This window comes from Rissa tridactyla, chromosome 6 (genome assembly GCF_028500815.1).
Source record: "Rissa tridactyla isolate bRisTri1 chromosome 6, bRisTri1.patW.cur.20221130, whole genome shotgun sequence".
NCBI classification, from domain to species: domain Eukaryota; kingdom Metazoa; phylum Chordata; class Aves; order Charadriiformes; family Laridae; genus Rissa; species Rissa tridactyla.
The window spans coordinates 27580509-27599330 of record NC_071471.1 but is presented as its reverse complement, the minus strand read 5'-3'; the positions used below and the strand labels follow the sequence as shown (position 1 = coordinate 27599330).

Genomic DNA, 18822 nt, shown 5'->3' with positions numbered 1-18822 from the left:
CCTGAACTAAGCGCCCAGCTGCGATCCCCACATATGCCTTGGAGAAAAAATTCAAACTCTGGCATTGTAAATAGGGGGCCCAGTTTGTGCAGGTGGATTTATGCACTGACTGTGTGTCAGGATCCAGCCATGTAGGATCTGTAACCAGTATTTTTATTCATTATTAAGAATATCATCACAGAATGTTTTCTGACTTCACTATATAGTTTTCGGAAACATCATGGAAGTTATTTACTCACTCCTTGGGGAACGTGGAGTTCCCCACTGATGTCAGTGAACCAGATAAAAATGTCTCTGACCTCCAAAACAGGGCCAAAAGGAAGCTGGCAGAAATACAGCACTAAGCGTTTTGTCACCTCCTTTTTTTGTTTCTGTCAGGCTGCATTTGTTTATTAGTCTTGTGATTCATTCTCATTTCCATGTCCTTTGCTAATTTTTAAGAAGTTACACACCAAATATTTTAGGAATGAGATCAGGAGAGGCAAACCTGTTCTTCTAGCAAATACGTTAAGGAAACTAAAATATTATTTCTAGGGTGACTGAAACAGATCAAGAGGTGTGAATTTAGTTCCTGTTCAACAGCGTTTTACTTCCATGTGGCACGGACTTGTACAAGCCCCAAGTACCAGGAAAGACCACTGCACATCCTGCAGTGGGCAGGCTCAGGGAAACTGAAATGGGAGAAATGCAGGGAACAGAGAAGAGAAAATGAGGGAGCTAGGTCAATCAATATCAGAAAAGCTGCCCATTACTAATAACATGAGACAGGCACAGATCTGCAAACCAGATGTACATGTTGTTTGGGGTTTTTTTGTTATTTTATGTTTGTAAAATGCTGGTGACAAGCAGTTTGCATTGGACATCTAGCACACTTTCAAAAGGAACCCAGACCAGAAGTTGGACAGGAAAGAATATAACTGTACTTAGGGAGTTAAAATCTCCCTGTTAAGGGAGATTTGTTGCAACAAGATCAAGGGGGAATGAGGTGCTCTCCATACCTCACCTGCAGTGTTACCCCTTCCTTCCCCACACTGCAATTCTGAGGATAGCTTTGAGCCTCTCAACTTTTCATTTTGTTCTTCTGAGACCCAGCAACAGGAAATCTCCAGTTGTCACATGAGAATTGCAATCTTCGAGTTAAAATTAAAAAGGAAGAATGCAATAAAGTCATAAACCTGATTATACAGGAAAACTGAGCAGTGCTACCTAGAAGCTATAAAAGACAGGAAATAACTGCGGACGTACCTTTTCTAAGGCAGGCTGATGATTTTGGGAAATGACTCATTATTTTGGGAGGTGCCAGGGGTGGAAAACAGGAGTGCCACACACGTTTTTTCTGCCTGGTCAGCTTTTTCTGCTTCCCCAAATGTCAGCCTTGCTCTTTCTAGTGTCTGTAGAAGACTAGAGTGCAGTAGGGGTCCTTGGCTGCCCTTTCACAGAGAAGACAGATGAGCTGCATACAGAATATCCCACCAAACCTGGGTGGGATAGGGAAGAATCAAGGGTCATCCAATGTACTCACAATTCATAGGCTTATTCCAGCTCCCGTAGACAATTTCTGCTCCTACAGAACACTCTTATTAGAGAGATTTGTATCTTCATCTCTGAAAAAAAGAAAAAAAAAGATTAAATTCATAAAACATTCATAATTTCCATAGTTTGATAACCTGTCATAGTGTTCCAGCAAAATCTGTTATTCCAGAACCAATGAATATGGTGTAATTTGTTCATTTTCTGAAGCGGGTTCACTTTCTCCCGGAGAAAAAACCTCTAAACCATCCTATATTAGAACCTTTAGTTATATATTGCCCTCTACAGTTCAAAGTAAGAATTACACATTAGTTTATAAATAAAAAGTTATTTCTATCCTGTCCTATGGAGTTTCATCATTCTTATTTTTAAATTGAAATTTGTCTTAAAACCCAGATATAAATCACAAAAATAACAAGTTAAAATACAAAAGCAAAGGTAAGATTTAAACAAAAGATAGTCCCTTAAATATAAATCTAAAAGGAAGGAAGGAAGCAAAAGACAAAAACGTGCCTCACCTCATCCCTACAACTTCTCAGTCCTGAAAATACATGTAGGTCTTATGTCATCCTTGTGCAACTTATTTAGCTCTGAAAAATCCCACTATATAAATAGAAGCTTGGCCTATAAAACACCCCAAATCTCTTTTTCTGTTTAGCTCAGCACGTGAGACCCAGTTCTGGGCATATTACAAAAAGGAAGCTGTGAACCAACTGGTGACAGTCTACAGGCCAGCACAGAGAAGCATGAGAAAGGGCTCAGAAAAGATGGAAGAGGGTTGTTTAATCTAAAGAAAAGGAGTATGACTGGAGCCATGACAACAGCTTTCAAACACATAAATGCAGAAAATTATATTCTGTGTGTCCACTATGGATAGAGTTAACTTGCAGTAAGAAAGATTCAAATCGGGCATGAGGGCAAACTTTCTATTAATATTAGCAAGCACTGGTATTGCCAGGTGAATGCTCTATCGCCTGTGGTCTTTACGGACAGGTGAGGCACGCACCTCTCAGAAATGACGTAACTAGAGGTGATTCTGTCTGAGGGCGGATGGACAGATCTGCTGAACGCGCCTGGTTCCTCCTCTGCCTCCCACTTCCATGTGGTTCTGCCAGCAACCCCCCTCCACAATTCACAGAAGCCCATTTGGACACGCCGTGTGTTTTCCAGCTTTCAAGGCAGCGCTGCCACTCATTTCCTGCGCTTCAGCGCAACAACAGCTGGGAACTCATCTGGGAATGGTATTTAAGCGGCCTGGAAGACCCTGGTACAACCAGAGCCCTCCACCCGGGGCTAGGCCTCACTGCCCTCTCCAGGCCGGGCCAGGCCAGGCCTTCCCGGGGATGCCCTGGGCCGGCACAGGGGTAAGGCGCTAAGGCCTATCCCTGCCGTCGCTGGGGTGTGAGGGGGAACACAAGGCCCGGCTGCGGAGCACCATAATTTTCCCGCCTCTCCGCCCCTCCGAGCCGGGCACCCCTCCGAGGTGCTCCCTCAAAACCCGCCGCCGCCGCTCCCGGAACCTTTCCGCGGGGAGGCGCGGTTTCCAGCCGGGCCGGCCGTACCGGACCGCGGTGCCCGGAAACGGCGGCAGCCCCGTCAGCCGGCGGCCGCGGCGGCTCCACCTGCCCTTGCCCGCGCAGCCCGGGGCTCCAGGCCCGGCGGCGGAGCCCCGGCCAGCGGCCGCGGTGCGTGCGGCTCCTCCGGGCCCCTGCCGGCCGTTAGGATGTGGCGGACGCGGGCGGCGGCGGCTTGGTGAGCGGGGCGGGCCGTGGCAGGGGTCAGGGCGGGCGCTGCGGGCCGCCGGCGGGCCTGGCCCCTCAGGGGCGCGGCGGCTGTGAGGAGCGAGCGGCCGCCGGAGCCGCCACCCTCCTCCCGCTTCTTCCCGCTTCGGGGCCTCTGCACCCGGGGGCACCCGGGGGAAGGGGGCTGCCGGTGGGGGAGGCCGGAGCCGCACAGCGGGGTGAGGGGGAACAGCGTGTGTGTGAATGGCGCAGGGGCGAGCCCGAGGCCTGCTGGAGTGGGACTGCTGCTGCCCAGCGGGAGAATTCCTCGTCCTTCAGCTCCCCCGGGAAATTCCCCATCCTTCAGCTCCCCCGGGGCCTGGGCTGTGATGTGGAAGGGGGCTGTGTCTCCCACATTCCCGCCCAAGGTGTTTGGGCCGCTTTCGTCTCCAGACCTTGGCCCTCCCAGCCAAACGTTGCAATTCTCCTGGTTTTCACCATTCTTACACACAATTCCAGACAGAAGCAGTGAAACTGAATGGCCGGTAATCCCATGATGTTCCTTGGAAGATTTGGGAGCAGCAGTAGGAAAATAAGCATTGTCTAATGCTGAATGAGAAAGAAAATACCACAGTGCTTTTGTTGGGTTACACTTGAAAGACTGCTTTGCAGTCGTAGTTATTAAAAGTCTATATAACCTGTCTTCACAGGAAATTTGTACCAGCTGAGGTGAGGATTTTTTGAACTCTTAAAACAGAGCAATATGTGTAAAATGTTAGCTATGACTTCCAGGTGGAATGCTTGACTACTGATAGTAACAGGCTACTTTTTCTTGTTTTACAAGGTATCTATAAATCTCAGTGCAATGCAAGATTAGTCAGGTTGCAGGACTGTAATCAGGCAGATTCTAATGGCAGAGCTACTCATGTCTGGAAGGCTTTGCAGAGGCTTTAAATTTGTAACTTATTAAATACTTCATGTAATAGCATTGTTTTGGCACCCTCTTCATTCTAACTGCACTTTTAATTGAAGATCATAAGGTGATTTTTTTTTTTTTGGTCAGTATTCATCAGGAGATTTTAGCAGAAGGAGGAGAGAAGGAAGGAGGAATGGAAGTTTTGGTAGATGGAGTAGTGGGGATTTTTTAAGGAATAAGTTTTTATATGTGCAATTAAAGCAAGTAGGGTTTGAAATAATGCGATAGCACTCAAAAAGCAATTGTTGTTGATCAAGTTCTTGCCATAACAATTTGTGGTGAAACTCAGTTTTACCTTCAATTTAAACACACAGAATGAATGCTGTGAAACTGTATTTTAAAAGCATAGTGACAGAGAAGAAAATGACATAATATTACAAAATGTCTTTAACCTCTGTGAAGACTAATAATGAGAAGTGACTGCCATAGTATATGCTACTACTTGGTCTCTGCTGAAAATATTAAATATATGTGTAATGGTAGTGACTGCAAAACAAAAGAAATAATGGCCCAGTCATCAGCTTGATTCATACAGGCTTACCACACTCTGATTTAAAATACTGCCTTCAGAAGCAGTAAATAAAATGTTTCTAGTGTGGAGGCACTTTTACTTTTTATTGTTATGTAGCCACTTTTGTATTGGTCCCATCTGTGGTTAGTTTCTGACCCTCTTGTAATTCCATGTCAGAGAGGAGAAACTTGTTGCTACTTTAGGGATTACTCCACTCCTGCTTGTTATCCTCTTTCTAGATACTAGGTTTGTTACTGCAAAGGCACAGCCTTCTAGATAGTGTAGTAGAGTAGCAAAAGAGTATCCCTTAAAATCTTAGTGACTTTTATGAATGAGGACTTTCATAAGAGTCAGTGGAGTTCTGTTTTTTTTAAGCTTTCCATTATGCTAAAGGAAATTTCTAAACATAGATCATTGGGACAACTGGTGTTTTAAGAGAGGAAAACGTCTCAATTCTCATAATTCTGATTTTCAACTTATCTTCCAAAAGCTCGATTTCTGGGTCAAAAGTGCTTTTATAACAAAGACTTCCACTTATTTGGACATTAAGAATATGTCTGTCTTAGATAATGTCATCTCTAGTACATGGAAAATCTCAAGGCAAAGAATTATATAGATTATAGAGCACGTTATTAGAAAATGCTATAAATTTTCCATTTCACATGATTCACTTAATCTCTTTAAGATCTGATAATTTTAAATTATTTAGGATTATGGGATGAATAATTTGCCTTCTCGATGGTGTGAAGCACTTCCTTCTTTTGTATTTGTCCCCTTTGTAAGTAAATGCACTTCATAACATTGAAAACTCTGAAAAAAGCATCAAGGGACAAGCATTAATTTCAAGAACTGTAACTTCACTCATATTTTGCATCCAGTAAATTTTAATATTAACCATTCTGATATGATGGTGAGACTAAAAGTTACAAAAGAAAATGCTTTTTCCACAGCAGTTGTCTCTTCCCTGAACTAGCAAAGCCACCTCAAAATGTTGAAGCACACAAATAGTGTAATAGAAATTATACAAGGAGTTTTATTCCAACCTATGTGTTTGTTTTAATGTAGGCAAGATTGATGAGGTTCCTGTGTTTTAACATGTGCTTTTCATGGCTGGGCTCTGTTTTCTGAGTCAAATCTTTTCCCTCTTGCATAAATCTGAATTACTTTATTGAAGTCTTCAACAACCATGGTGCAGCCATCTCCATAAGTAATCTTGTCTACAAGTGACCTAAGACAAAACGATAGTGCTGTAATTCTGGAACTGGAGAATATTAAAGAAACTGAAAGATGTCATTTAGTATGTGTTTCAACTGCATCGGAGAATCTGCTTTGACAAAAAAGGACAGGTGTATTTTGCAAAGGAATTTTGTCTGTGTGTTGTTTTTTTTGAGTTTGAAAATCCTCTACAATCTTAGTGTTATCTAGAAGTTCATTTTGAATAACAAGATAGGCTGAACTGTCAAGTTTTCTTTTATGTTGCAAGTTGATCATAGTCTTCTGTGGATTCTTATCTCTTGTTTGCCCAAACTGTTTTTTACCACAGACATGTTACTTGCCTTAATCCAGTGTGGAAGTTAAATTTAGTTCATAACAGACTTCATAAATGGTATTTAAGGTTTTATTTCTGTAATCACGAGAAATGCTATATCCATTAACTATGTTTAGAGCTTTTTGTTTTCCTGGTACCATACCAATGATGTAATGTAACCAGCTAAAATGTAATGTGAATTGCTTCTAAAGAGGTTATTGAGTTAATGGTGTGTTGAGGAAATCTGTTGCTTAGAGTTTTTATTTCTTTCTTTTAGTGTCATCTGCCGGAGTCTAGCAAATAGCAGCTATGGAATAAAAAGAAAATCACCACTTCAAAACTTGCATCTTGTTTCCCGAAGTATACATCATCCCTACTACCCAAGTTCAAAATTTCAAAGACCTCCGTTAAGGATATCTGTTCAGCTGTTCTCTTCTCTTAATCGTCTTCCCCTACGCAAAACAAAACTTTTAAATGTAAAATATGGATACCAGTTCCACAGGAACTTTTGGCTAGCTAGACTAGCATCAAGGCTTCTCAAACTTCGCTATCTTATATTAGGATCTGCTGTAGGTGGTGGTTATACGGTAAAGAAGGTATTTGTCTTTGGAAGCTCTTTTATGCTTTTTGTCTTTGTTACTATATTCTTCAGAACAATATCCACAAAAATACAAGATATCATTTTTTGGTTAGCTAATGACAATAAAGATGAATGAATATGGAAAACGCGTTGTTTAGAGAACTAGTATAGACTTTAAAAGGTCCAAGTAGCATCATTCATATCTAGAAGATGGTGGGTTACTATGTTTAATATGTAGGAATTATTTTTCAACAGATTGCTCATATGCTTCTCTACATACATTTCTTCTATTTCTACTTTTTTTTTTCCTTTTTGTATTAGACATATGATCAGTGGAAGGACATGATGCCAGATCTCGATGAATATAAATGGATTGTTCCTGACTTCATTTGGGAGCTTGATGAACATATTGACTTCGGTATCACAAAAGCTAAAATATTACTTTTATCTAAAGACTAGCATATGTAAAACTTAAACATAAAGGTGCAGGTTCGCAATGCCTCTCTCCAGTAGTGTCATTGTAATGTAATTTGAGTGAACTTCTGACGTTAGTTTGGTGTGTGTCTTACCAAGGTATTTGTATCGGTGTGTTTGTAGGAAGAAATTAAGCATTGTTTAGCATTGATATTCCATAATTCATCCTTTCATTTGAGAATGTTTTTGTTCCTTTCATATGGCCATGTAATTCCATTATTCAAAGGAGACTTTCAACATGATCGTGACTTACACAGGTGTTTGGTAGTATTATGAGCTAAGTTCTTTCTTTCTATATGAATGACACTTACTACAAGTAGAATTATAAATAGATAAGTAACAGACATGTATGAGTAAAAGGCCAATTGAAAATGCAGAATAGTGAACCTACCTATCTACAAAATTATTTTGAACATACAGAAGAAAAGAAAATGAAAAATACAGACTCTGTTTTCTTGAACCTTCTGGTTACAGTAGGTTTCTTGCATATTTTCAGATCAAGGATAGAAATCTGAAAAACAAGCACCGAGTTACTTCTTATATGTGCAGGGTACTAAGGTAGTGTTCTTTTTTTTTAAAAAAAAAAAGTTTATGAAGATTTTACGACATGTATGAGCATTTCTTAGATAAATGCAGAGACTGAATAACTGAGGCAAATGTTTTCTTGTTTTTATTGCTAGTGGATGCTACTTTTTTATAGCACTTCAAAGCCAGAAAGTTTGTGGGGTTTTTTTGAAGGATTACAGAATTGGCTGGCTTATGAAATTAAAAAATAAGCTTTTCTTAAAATGTACAAGAGATGAGCATAGTTACACTGTCATGTGATTTTAAAACATCCTCTACAAGGTGTGTGAGAGAATAATGTGGTGAAATGCAGCAATAGATTTTAGACTATTTTAAAGTACCTGAGGCAACCAACTTATCAGGAAGTTCAAAGTCTAAAAAGCAATTGATTTTTCAGATCTGATAATCTTTCCCAACACTAATGGGGGGAGGTGCATGTGGAAAGAAACTTTTGAATTCTTTATTTAAAAAAAAAAAAAGGGAAAAAAAACATGTCTTGAAACAGTTGCTAGGTTTTACAGCCTAAGCCGTTTTTGTTTACAAAAATAATAGAAAAAAAACCTTACTCATTAGCTGTTTTACTGTTTTCCTAGAAAAACTTATCAAAGCCCTTCCTGATGCAGATGACCTTGCCAAACTTCTGCCTGACTTTGACAAGATTGGAGAGAGCTTCACTTCACTGAAAGGATTTTTTTCTCCTGGTGAGAACAATTTTTCAGCTTAGTTTTGGTTTTGCAAACATAAACTATTACAAGATGAGGTTACAGGTATGTCCTTACACACTAAAAAAAAAGTGGATCCTGAAAGTGCATGCCTTTTCATTGAATATCTCGTCTGAAAGTGTTATGGACATAGGTAAGTGTAATGTATTTTTAAAAGCAAGAATTCTAGTAGCAACTACAGAGAACCAAAATGCAAAATTGAATAGGAAACTAGAATTCTTGTACAACTCTAAACAAACAGATTGAAAGCTACATTGCTTCAGTGAGTCATAAAAGCTGGATGCGTCCAGCTGGAATTTGGAGAAGGTGAGAGTGATGCTGGACAGTAACAGTGCCACAGCTGTTACAGGAGAAAAGAGCTGGATTATTAAGGATGATGGCTCTTAATGTTGCAAGCATGTGAAATAGAGACTTATGATTAAGGTATTCTTTTGGGTTGAAAGGTATTTTCCACCTGGACACAGCTCCAAAAGGACTTGCATGAAGATTTAGCTTAGCTAGGAGCTGCGTTTCAAACGAGTAGGCAGGAATTCTAAATCCTTCACAGAAAAAAAAAAAGGAGGGGGGGGATGACTTGTAGATTCAGTGTGTCCTGGCAGTAGTAGCTTTAATGTTTTTCAGGTTTTGGGAGATTTAAATAAGACATTTCTGATCGGTGGGTTTTTTAAAACTAAAAATGCTTGATTTGATGATCATATCTGACTTGCTAATGAACACAGCTCAAAACTTCACCCAGTCATTCTTGTAATAAAGTGCAAGGTTATTCCTATTATACAACTTAATAATCAAGATCAATAGTGACAAGTAGATTACAATCTCCTATGTATTTTGGCTGTTTAAAATTGTGGTGGTGCTGACTGGTATCATGAAATGTCACCTATTATTTGTTATCATACTCACGTGGGCATAGTTGCCATTTATGATTGTGTGGTCCTCCAAATGAGACAAAGATGCCTCATCTTTGTTTTGAATTTTGTTTTGTATTTATAATTTTTATTTCCCCTCTTCTGCTGATTTTTCACAGGTTACAATTTGGTTAGTGAAGTCTTAGGAGCTTCTGATCTACTTCTGTTGTTAGGTGTGTAAAAGCCCTTTTTACTGCCCTTAACCTGCCTCTTTAAAGCAAACTCTTCAAACACTACTATACTAAGAGGAGTGAATATCAATGTAAACACCACTATTTACAGCAATTTAATATTGAATTGCAAATACTTTCCAACTATTTTAAAAATACTTAGATCCTCCCCTGTGAGAATGAATAGATGAATGGTTGTTATTTCTCTGCCACAGTCCTTAGCAGATGCTTTTTATTTCAGGCATTTTACAGAAGCTTGTTTTGAAAACCTATGTTATTACAATAGGAAAGAATGTTTTTTTTCTCGTTACAATAATACCAATGGAGTTTGTGTTATTCTTTCATGTTTATCAGAAATAATTAATTTTACAATGTTTTCAAAACTTTAATAGTCTAACTAAAGCCACCTACTCCCTTGCTATATAACTAATCTGAGCCACAAACTAGACATAAAATTTTCAGATAAGTTTTAAACTGAATTTCTTTTTCAGTTTCTTAAGGTGAATCTTTTTCTAATAGGAACTTCAAAGATTATTGAATTAATAATTCATAGGGGTTGAAACTTTAATTTTATAGTAGGTGTAGTTTGAGAATTTTTAAGTGCCTTTTGCGTGTGATAATGAGTTTCTGTAATTATGTCCTAGGTTCTCCAGGAGAAACAGCATTCAGAGCTACTGACCAAGGATATGACAATGACAAACAGTACAAGAAGGTAATTACTCTCTTGCAAAACTAAAAATGTCTTGACACCAGGTAATTTTTTTTTAGAACTAGCTTCAATAGCTAGTTGTAGGTGTTTATTTGAAGCAGCTTGAATAGAATTTATCATTGAAAATTACTTGAGTATGCATTGTTGTTTTTAATATAGAAACAGTACAATGATAACAAACATTTTGGTGTAAGGAAAATACAAAGCAGTCATAAAACATTTTAGGAATTGCATTCTTAAGAAAATTGGTTTGTAATAAGAATGTAATTTTAGGTATCTTGGGTGCCTTTGCAGTTTTTTCGGGATGTGTTCTCAGTGGCACTTGAGCTTATAACTTATTACTGAAGTTGATTTAGGCTGGTTATTTTCAAGCATTTTTGCTTGCAACCTCATTTCTGTTGATATTTTCACAGCTGTGATTCTTACTTAAGGATCTACCATAGTAAAGACTTTCCGCCTTAGTAAAGAATTTCTGTTTCTTAAATAGTCTGTCTTTTTACTTTCTTTACATAGAAAAAGCATACATCACACTTTTGTTACTATCATCTGGAAAAAAAGTTACTGTATTTTGATAACTAAAATTTTTAGCATGTTTTCCTTGAAGTAAAGATGGTAAAGTTTGATTTTTTTTTTTTTGTTTTGTTTTCGTGAGTAGTAGATCGCATTTATATTAAATTTCTAAATTGTAATGTTGCTCATTCTTTAAAGGCTCTTCATTTTTCCTGTGTATATTTTTAAAAATTATTTTTAAAAATGTTAGGAAAATAATATATATCGGTGAATTTGTAAATTTTTATATATTTATTTTTACAACTGAAAGTTTCTGAACTATAATCAGGTCTTTTACATAAAATGCATTTCTGTATATGCAGGCATGTATACGTTTATTCTACATTAATTCTGCATGGCAATATATAGTGAAACCTGTACAAAGCTCACTTTTTTATAACTGTTGTTTTCCCTTTAGAACAGTGATGGATTTCTAAATGAGAATTAAGTTAGCTTTTTGTTTCCCCTTTGTCAGCAAACTGTCTATATTTGTTGTTTTATTTTCTCTTAAGTGATTGCTTAGCACAGGTTTCACTGTTTAAAACATAAAAAATACTTTACTATTGATTTGTGAAGAAGTGGCCATCTTAGTTTATTGTCTCTGATAAATAAATTAACAGATATTTTTTTTCTGAATACCAGTAATATCACTAATACTTATTATTCGGTTTTTTTCAGATGCAGTGACAACTGCATTTTTATGTTGCCAACAGAACTTTGGCTGTGGTACAGAAAATAACAGCCCATATTAAATCAATATGATTTAGAAAATTTAGTCTGGTGTACTAATGTTTGTTACTCCAATTATATCTGATACGTTACACTTAGAAAGTGTTGGTTTGCTAATTAATATGATCAATTTTGGTTGTAATATTTCAAAAGACACATGAATACCTAACAAAGCATAATCACTTCGTTTATTGGCAAGCAAAATTCATATTTTCAAGACAATGGGTTAGATGGCCTTTTTTTCATTCAATGCTTTCCACTGCCAACCAATACTAGTTTAAGAATTGTGATTGTATGGATGCAGAAGGTGCTGTAGCATGGTATTAAATGTGTCTGATGAGCTGTTTTTCTATGTTTCATTGTGGAAAAGATGAGTAACTGGCAAAGGAATGTACAAATTCCTCACTTGGAGGAAAATGCTGTAGAATTGTTACTGGGCATGCTCCTCCCATTTAGAGATGGGTCTCTAAAAACTTCCTGTGGAATGAGTAAGAAACCAGTTAGTTTGCAAGATAACTTTGAGAGAGTGAACGTTGTCCCAAACACCGAATCGGGCTGTACTGCTTCTTGCCAGCTAATGCATTCATCTTATATCTCTCATTTAATGCAAAAGGTACAATTTTTTGAAAAGAGAATGAAATGAAAATTACCTGAGTGTTCAGATAAGTAATTTAAATAAATGGAGTTTAAATATGTTTCTACTTGTATAAAATAAGAAATTTTATTCTTGGAGAAAGAGGAGAGAAGATATTTATAAAAGCTGTGGTGTAGTAAAATATTTTATTGTATTATATTTGTGGGACTAGGTCATGCTTGCACTTAAACCTTCTTAGAAGATTATCTTGCGCTATTGTCTGTCTCCAAAAAACTTTCCTGAAGAGTTTCATTTTCATATTAAAGCAAACAAATTCCAATTTATAGTGGTTATAGCTGTGATGAAGTAGGTGTGAAAAATGTAACTCAAGTATTGATTTGGGGTTTAGAAGCCAGATAAATAAATAATTCAAAACTAACCACAGAGTCCTTTCTCTGCCTTGGGTAATTTGATAAAATCTCATGCCTTGAAGAACCTGACGTACCGTTAAGGATTTGGCAGTGCATAGACTGCCTCGCTTAGCCAGCACAGGGTCACCTTCAGTCCATGTATGAAGCGGCACAGTAATTTTACAGCTCTTCACTGCAGCCACTGCGGGTTTCATTCTTTCTTGCAAGTTATGCAGTAAAGTTTCCATTATTTTGTCTCTTCTATTCATAGCACCATTATATTCCCAACTTAACTCCCAGTTTCATTTTATGGGGACTCTGGATTAAATTGTGGCATTTATTCAAATTCTTAGAAATTGATCTCTTTGCATTCCTTGTCATTTTCACCCCTCTACATCCCTTAGCATTTAATTATTTTTCCTGCAAGGACTTATTGCAGCTCAGCTTTTCCCATGAACAGTCACACTGAAATCAATGGGAAATAGTGGAAAGAGTCAAGACATGCAAAAAGGCAGGACTTCGGTTGTTCATGGAAATGGGATACAAATACTTTAGTCATGAGAAACTTTTAAATTAAAGAGAAAATCATACTCAAGTGAAGTACAGCATATTAATTTTTAATGTAAAATAATGTATTTTTAAAGCATATGCAGTAACAATGTCAGCACTTATTTTGCTTTTTTTTTTATTTATTTTGAACCTAGATTCTCATGATGACTTTGCAGGATTTGTGCCACTGTGTTTGTCAACTAGTGTTACTCCCATTTACGTTGTTTCTTTGATAATGAAAATAATAATATAATGATTGTAAACAACCTGTTTTTTGAAATCCCATTAATTAAGGTTGATTTTTTCTAGATCAAATTATTTAAAGTAAATACAGTTTTACGCTGGAATGACTGATGATTTTTGTGGGGGTAGAAGCAGTGGTAGTGTCCAATGACAGAGAGATGGAAACATTTTTGTTCATGTCCTGGTTCATACCAGCCTGGGTGTTTGTGTGTATAGTTCTGTGCTCTTTAAGATTCTTGATTATTTTTTTTAATTTTTTTTTAATTCAAAATTGTAAAATAAGAAATAGAAAATAAAGAAAATAAGATTATAGACTGACATATACAAAGAAGAAAATGTTATTGAGAAGCCTTTTAAGTCACTAATTTTTACTTGAATATTTTATTAAATGGGGTAACTGTAGTTGAATTGGGCTTTTCATACTTTACTATGGAGTAAGGAGTCACATGGACCAGATGTCTTAGAAAGTAATTACACATTAAATAGTTAGATTTGGTGACTTCAAACATTTGTTACAGTTGCTGTTTAAATGCTAAAAGGCCTTCATGGCAGGTTTTGTTCATTGTTTTTTCTAGTATTTTCATGACCCATAGCGTAACATTTAAAGGAACTGTGTCAGGTCATATTGAGAGTTTTGTTGTTTGCAAAATGGCAAAATATTATTATTGTGTAGCCCTGAGGCTGTCTCTCCTTGCTGCTCTATAGAAGTGAAATCTTTTGTTTTGACTGGGTTTTTGGCACAGCTCTAATGCGTTTGCTAGTCTGGCAATATAGAAACATATTAAATCTTAAAGCGGTTCAGTAAAACACAAATGTGAAGATTTTTCTGTTCTTGAGATGTTATATAAATCACTATTTAACAAATGGTTATGTTTGGTCATTTGATTGTCTCTCTTCTTTTATCCATTCTCTCCTGTGTTGTTTATCCTTATGTGTACATGCCTGTGTGTGTATTTCATGCAACAAATGTATAACCTGATGGTAGATGTCTTGAATTCTTACACTGACGTTCTATTTCAGAGTTTGATTCCTGAGAGCGCATTTTTGAAACCTTTCATTTCACTGAATGTTTTCTTAGAAGATGTATATTTTTTTTAAAGAGCTTTATTTAAATAGTTCATTAATACTTTTGTCTACATTCTCTGAAATAAATTGTATATAAAGGTCCAGTAGATGCTGTCATAGTATCTCTAAAACCAGTTTTGAAAGACAGCTTACCATTACAAGAATATTTGGTGTGGAGGGAGAAAAGAAGAAAACAGCTTCATGGAAATGCTGAATAGGTAAAGGAATAAGCATGGAGTTGCAGGGATTTTGAAGTGATCAGGAAGGATTATGGCAGCATGAATTTAAGCTGCAGTGTGTTACAGAAGTGGAGGGGGGCTTTTTCTTTCTTTATGCTCTAGAAACTGTTTTTCTTCTCCTAGCTTGAGAAAGTTAAGTAGCAGGCATAATCATCTTTCTATAAACTGTCTGCATTGCTGGGAATAAGAACAAAATGAGAACTTTTACAATACTGACACAGTTGAGCCTATTAGCTGTTGTGCCCAACTTGGTGTAGAGTATCCAAAACACTCTCTTTAAATATGTGCATGATTAAGTTGTAAAAAACTGATGATACTTAAGAACTTTTGGTATGAATAATTGAAATGAAATCGTGAAACTTTTAAGAGTATTTCAAAGCCAGGGTAGTCAAATTTTTTCAAGATTTAGATGCTTAGTTGAAGCTGAATATGATTATAAAACATAGCTAAATGTTTATTGTTTTGTTCTACCTGGATTTGCAAAATGCATGGTTTTGCTGGCTATATCCACTCCCAGCTAGCTAGCAAGTGATCTTGCTAATGAAATTTCACTTTTGTTTGAACTGACCCATTCATACCTGTTTTTCATCTATCTTTGTCGTGCCCTTTGGTTTAACTTTGTTCTCCTTACACCCCAAATTTTTCCTCTCCTTTCTATTATAAACTCACGGCAGGGCCTGCTTGGTGAACTCATTCTGTTACAACAACAAATCCAGCAGCACGAAGAGGAAGCACGCAGAGCCGCTGGCCAATATAACATGGGCTCTTCCCAGCAGAAGCGAAAGGTGATGGCTTAAGGGACAATATGTACTGTATCCACACTAATCAAATATTTCAGCCTTCTACATTTGAGTTAGGAAAAAAATGTAACTAAATCATGGGCCAAAATAATTATTACAGCCAACTTCACTACAGATGTATAGTCCTGTTTCAGTTTAAGCAAGTTACATTTAAAGCATGGTGTTAAAAGCAGAACAGGTACTTTGTGTCACTTGGAAATTGTATGTTCTCTGCCTCTATAAAAACTGTTATTTAAAGTTGATACATTAAAAATGCATTTAAGGAAAGTATGTGCATAAACATTGAGTGTTTTTACTGTTGCTTGCTTGCAGTAGCTTTTATCTTGTAAGAGTTTAGCTATTTACAAGCAATATGTCACTGGGAGCATTTTTTCCTACTTTATACTGTTACCAATCTGAAAATGACAGCAGCTCCTTAGAAACAATTTTGCGCAGACAATTAAATACTGCTGTTAATAGCAGTCTCTACTGTGTGTTCATCAAAGTTATTCCTTTGTCTGTTTTCCCTCTTAAAGTACAGTTTATACTGATACGCTGTGGTTATTGAACATCTGCACATCACTTTACTTAAGTTAAGCTCTGATCATTTTATTCATTGTTATATGGCTGAGATGAATTGGAAATGCTTCCTAAATTGGGATATTTTAGTTGTCTAATCTGTTACAACCTGTAATTCTTAACCACATTGCTTTGTTGGCTGCTTCTCTATCCCCAAAAAAATCTTTCTTAGTAAACAGGAACCCTTGATTGAAAGTGGCCCTACAGTTTTCTTTTCTCATAACTCGTTATGGTGGCAAGGGGGAAAGGAGGAGGAATCTTGATGTATAAACCATGCTGAACTGGATTAAACAAATATTGATGTCCCTATGTAGAGACATTTTTAATAGTTGATTATTTTTTGTGAGTAGAAATCCTAGATTAGTCATATATGACGGTTAGTACTTCAGATTATTATGATAGTTTTAGCTTTTATTGGCAACTTAAAAATTTTTAGCAATATTATGAATTACATGCCCAAAATGTAGTATGTACTAACGTTCAAAGCACTCCTGAACCAAATGCTGAAGCATATACGTTATTCTAAAGCTATTTATTTTTGTTATAACTTACCTAATTTTCCTTGTTAGAATTAATCATCTCATGCTAGATAATTCTTTGCTTCAGATCTTGCAAGGTGTGGCTGTGTGCAATAGTTTTGCTTACTGTGTTTAACATAAGTACACTGTACATCAAAGACAGTGCTCGCGTGGTTGGAAGGAATCTAAGTGTGCACTTCAGTGATGCGTTGGAGCCCCAGAAGTACTTTCAGGAACAGCTGAAGAGCAGAGTGGGAAAATGTTAACCGCTTTGAAAATCTACTGCACGTGGAAACACCATTTTCCTTTATTTTCTTGCTGCTTCTGACTCTCTGCATCATTCTTTTTGCCCTTCTATTTTTATTTTCACCTTGCGTCTCTGTGGTGTTTAAAGTGTGTGTATATGTAAATGTTTATTTACATATACCACCTCATGGCTGCACGCATCAAGTTGTCTTTGCGCTAAACTAACCCTGTTTCTCGTGCGCTTTTGGTTTCACTGAACTAATTAACAGAAATGAAAGGAAGTCAATTTACAGCACTCTTTGCTGTTTATGAATAAGAAAATAATTGGATATAGATGGAAGTGTCAGTTTGGATTGCTTTCTGTAAAGTGGAGGCACAATCATGTATACTCCAGGTTTAATAGCTAAATACTATCAATCACTATGAATAACTGGATTTCTTTCTTGTTTAATCTGTAACAACTGGTGTGAAATTATAGTAACTAAATTGATTTGTGTCTAAATGACAGCTGTCCTCTGCATGTTAGATAACATGTTCTTTCTGATATGAAGCTAACTGGAGTTGTAGATGTCACATGAGCTTTATTTAAATATTGAAATTTTTATCTATATAATTCTTTCAGTAATTGTTTTGATTATGATTTTTTCTAAATTTAATATTTATCAGTCAACCTTTAGATTTTATGTTCTCTCTAAATACTTCACATGAATCTGTATTGCACCATTTATGCTTTTGTCTTTGTGTTATTAAAAAGGGATTGATTTGAACAACTCTATTACATGTTAATGAACCTATTTTAAGAATATTGCACTAAGAATGGCTCTAATTGCCTGATCTTATTACATTTATGCCTTGAAATTCAAAATGTTTTGTATTATAATAGCCTAATTTTTCCAGTTTTAATGTAATTTAAATGACTTTAAAATAACCCTTCAAGACTGTCCTAACTACAATTTATACAGTTGTGCATGCATGTTTAGGATTATAATTCTGAAAAACAAATATGAAATAAAGATCCCCTTGAAGATTCAGAAATAGTGAATACCCACCTGAAAGTAGTTTCTGTAGCAAGCAGGTATTTTAGTGGTTGTATCCCATTAAGATTGTGATAATTCAGGAAACGGACATACGAGATCCTGAGAGTATGATCGCTAAAATTACATTTAGCGCAGTCACCAGAAAACACTGACACCATATTGAGTTTGCTTTTCCCTAAGCCCATTTTCCTAGTATTAAGTCTTGAAGGGTTAATTTCTGCATTTGCATGTACTGGAATTCAGACACTTTTTTGATGTGAGCCTCCTGTTGCAGATGGAACTTCCCATCAGCATTAAATCTCAAATGCTAATTGAAAAATTTTACTTGCTGTAAAATGCATGTAAAGTCAATTTTCTTCTGTGGAATGAAGCTTTCAGTTTGTGATTTGGTTACTTGCAGTGGATAAACTAAACAATGCGTTAGTAGCCATGGTTATTTTTCTTTGCAGGTTTCTGACAAAGAGAAGATTGATCAACTTCAAGAAGAACTTTTACGCACTCAGGTAACTTTTCTGAGTTACTCATGTCTTAAGTAGAGATTTATGGGCAGCAGGCTCAGATTTACTAGACAAAAGCACACCTGAAATATAACATATCTGCTAAAAACGCAGTGTTTTGCTCAATCTTTTGAGTTTATCAATACAGAGCTGACTGTGTTGGCACAGACCAAAGGTCAGTCTAGTCTACTCTTTCTCTGACAGTCACTGACAGAATGCAAGAGGGGAGTGTAAGAATAGGGCAAATATGTAATCATACTTTCCCAAAATATCTTCCTTGTCTTCAATGCTATGTATTCCTGAAATGTAAAGTTATCCCAAGAGTGTTACTTAAATACAATGGTGGTATTCCAATTTTTAACCTGTCACGCTAACTTTACTCCTAACATTCTACAGTTCTCTTTTATAACCTCAGTGC

At 36.8% G+C, this 18822-nt stretch overlaps 2 protein-coding genes across 13 annotated transcripts in view; one reads left to right on the top strand and one right to left on the bottom strand.

Moving 5' to 3' along the window:
- ATP13A4 (ATPase 13A4) overlaps positions 1–3080 on the bottom strand; it is a 47581-nt gene extending 44501 nt beyond the window's left edge. For 5 of the 8 annotated variants that reach the window (XM_054204770.1, XM_054204772.1, XM_054204773.1 and 2 more), the window contains exons 1-2: positions 1523–1760; positions 1246–1430 (exon numbers count right to left, since the gene is read on the bottom strand). The gene's annotated coding sequence lies outside the window, so the exon portion shown is untranslated. Of the gene's footprint in view, positions 1–998; positions 1131–1245; positions 1431–1522; positions 1761–2536 lie in introns of those variants that run through there. The other 3 variants (XM_054204768.1, XM_054204769.1, XM_054204774.1) reach the window with 3 other exon arrangements.
- A 23-nt stretch (positions 3081–3103) lies between these two features.
- OPA1 (OPA1 mitochondrial dynamin like GTPase) overlaps positions 3104–18822 on the top strand; it is a 55464-nt gene continuing 39745 nt past the window's right edge. For 2 of the 5 annotated variants that reach the window (XM_054204779.1, XM_054204778.1), the window contains exons 1-8: positions 3104–3282; positions 6544–6862; positions 7168–7264; positions 8478–8585; positions 9631–9684; positions 10326–10393; positions 15423–15533; positions 18357–18410. In XM_054204779.1, coding sequence (XP_054060754.1) covers positions 3254–3282; positions 6544–6862; positions 7168–7264; positions 8478–8585; positions 9631–9684; positions 10326–10393; positions 15423–15533; positions 18357–18410 — 840 coding nt within the window. In that variant the 5' untranslated portion in view covers positions 3104–3253. The remainder of the gene's footprint in view (positions 3283–6543; positions 6863–7167; positions 7265–8477; positions 8586–9630; positions 9685–10325; positions 10394–15422; positions 15534–18356; positions 18411–18822) is intronic. The other 3 variants (XM_054204780.1, XM_054204781.1, XM_054204782.1) reach the window with 3 other exon arrangements.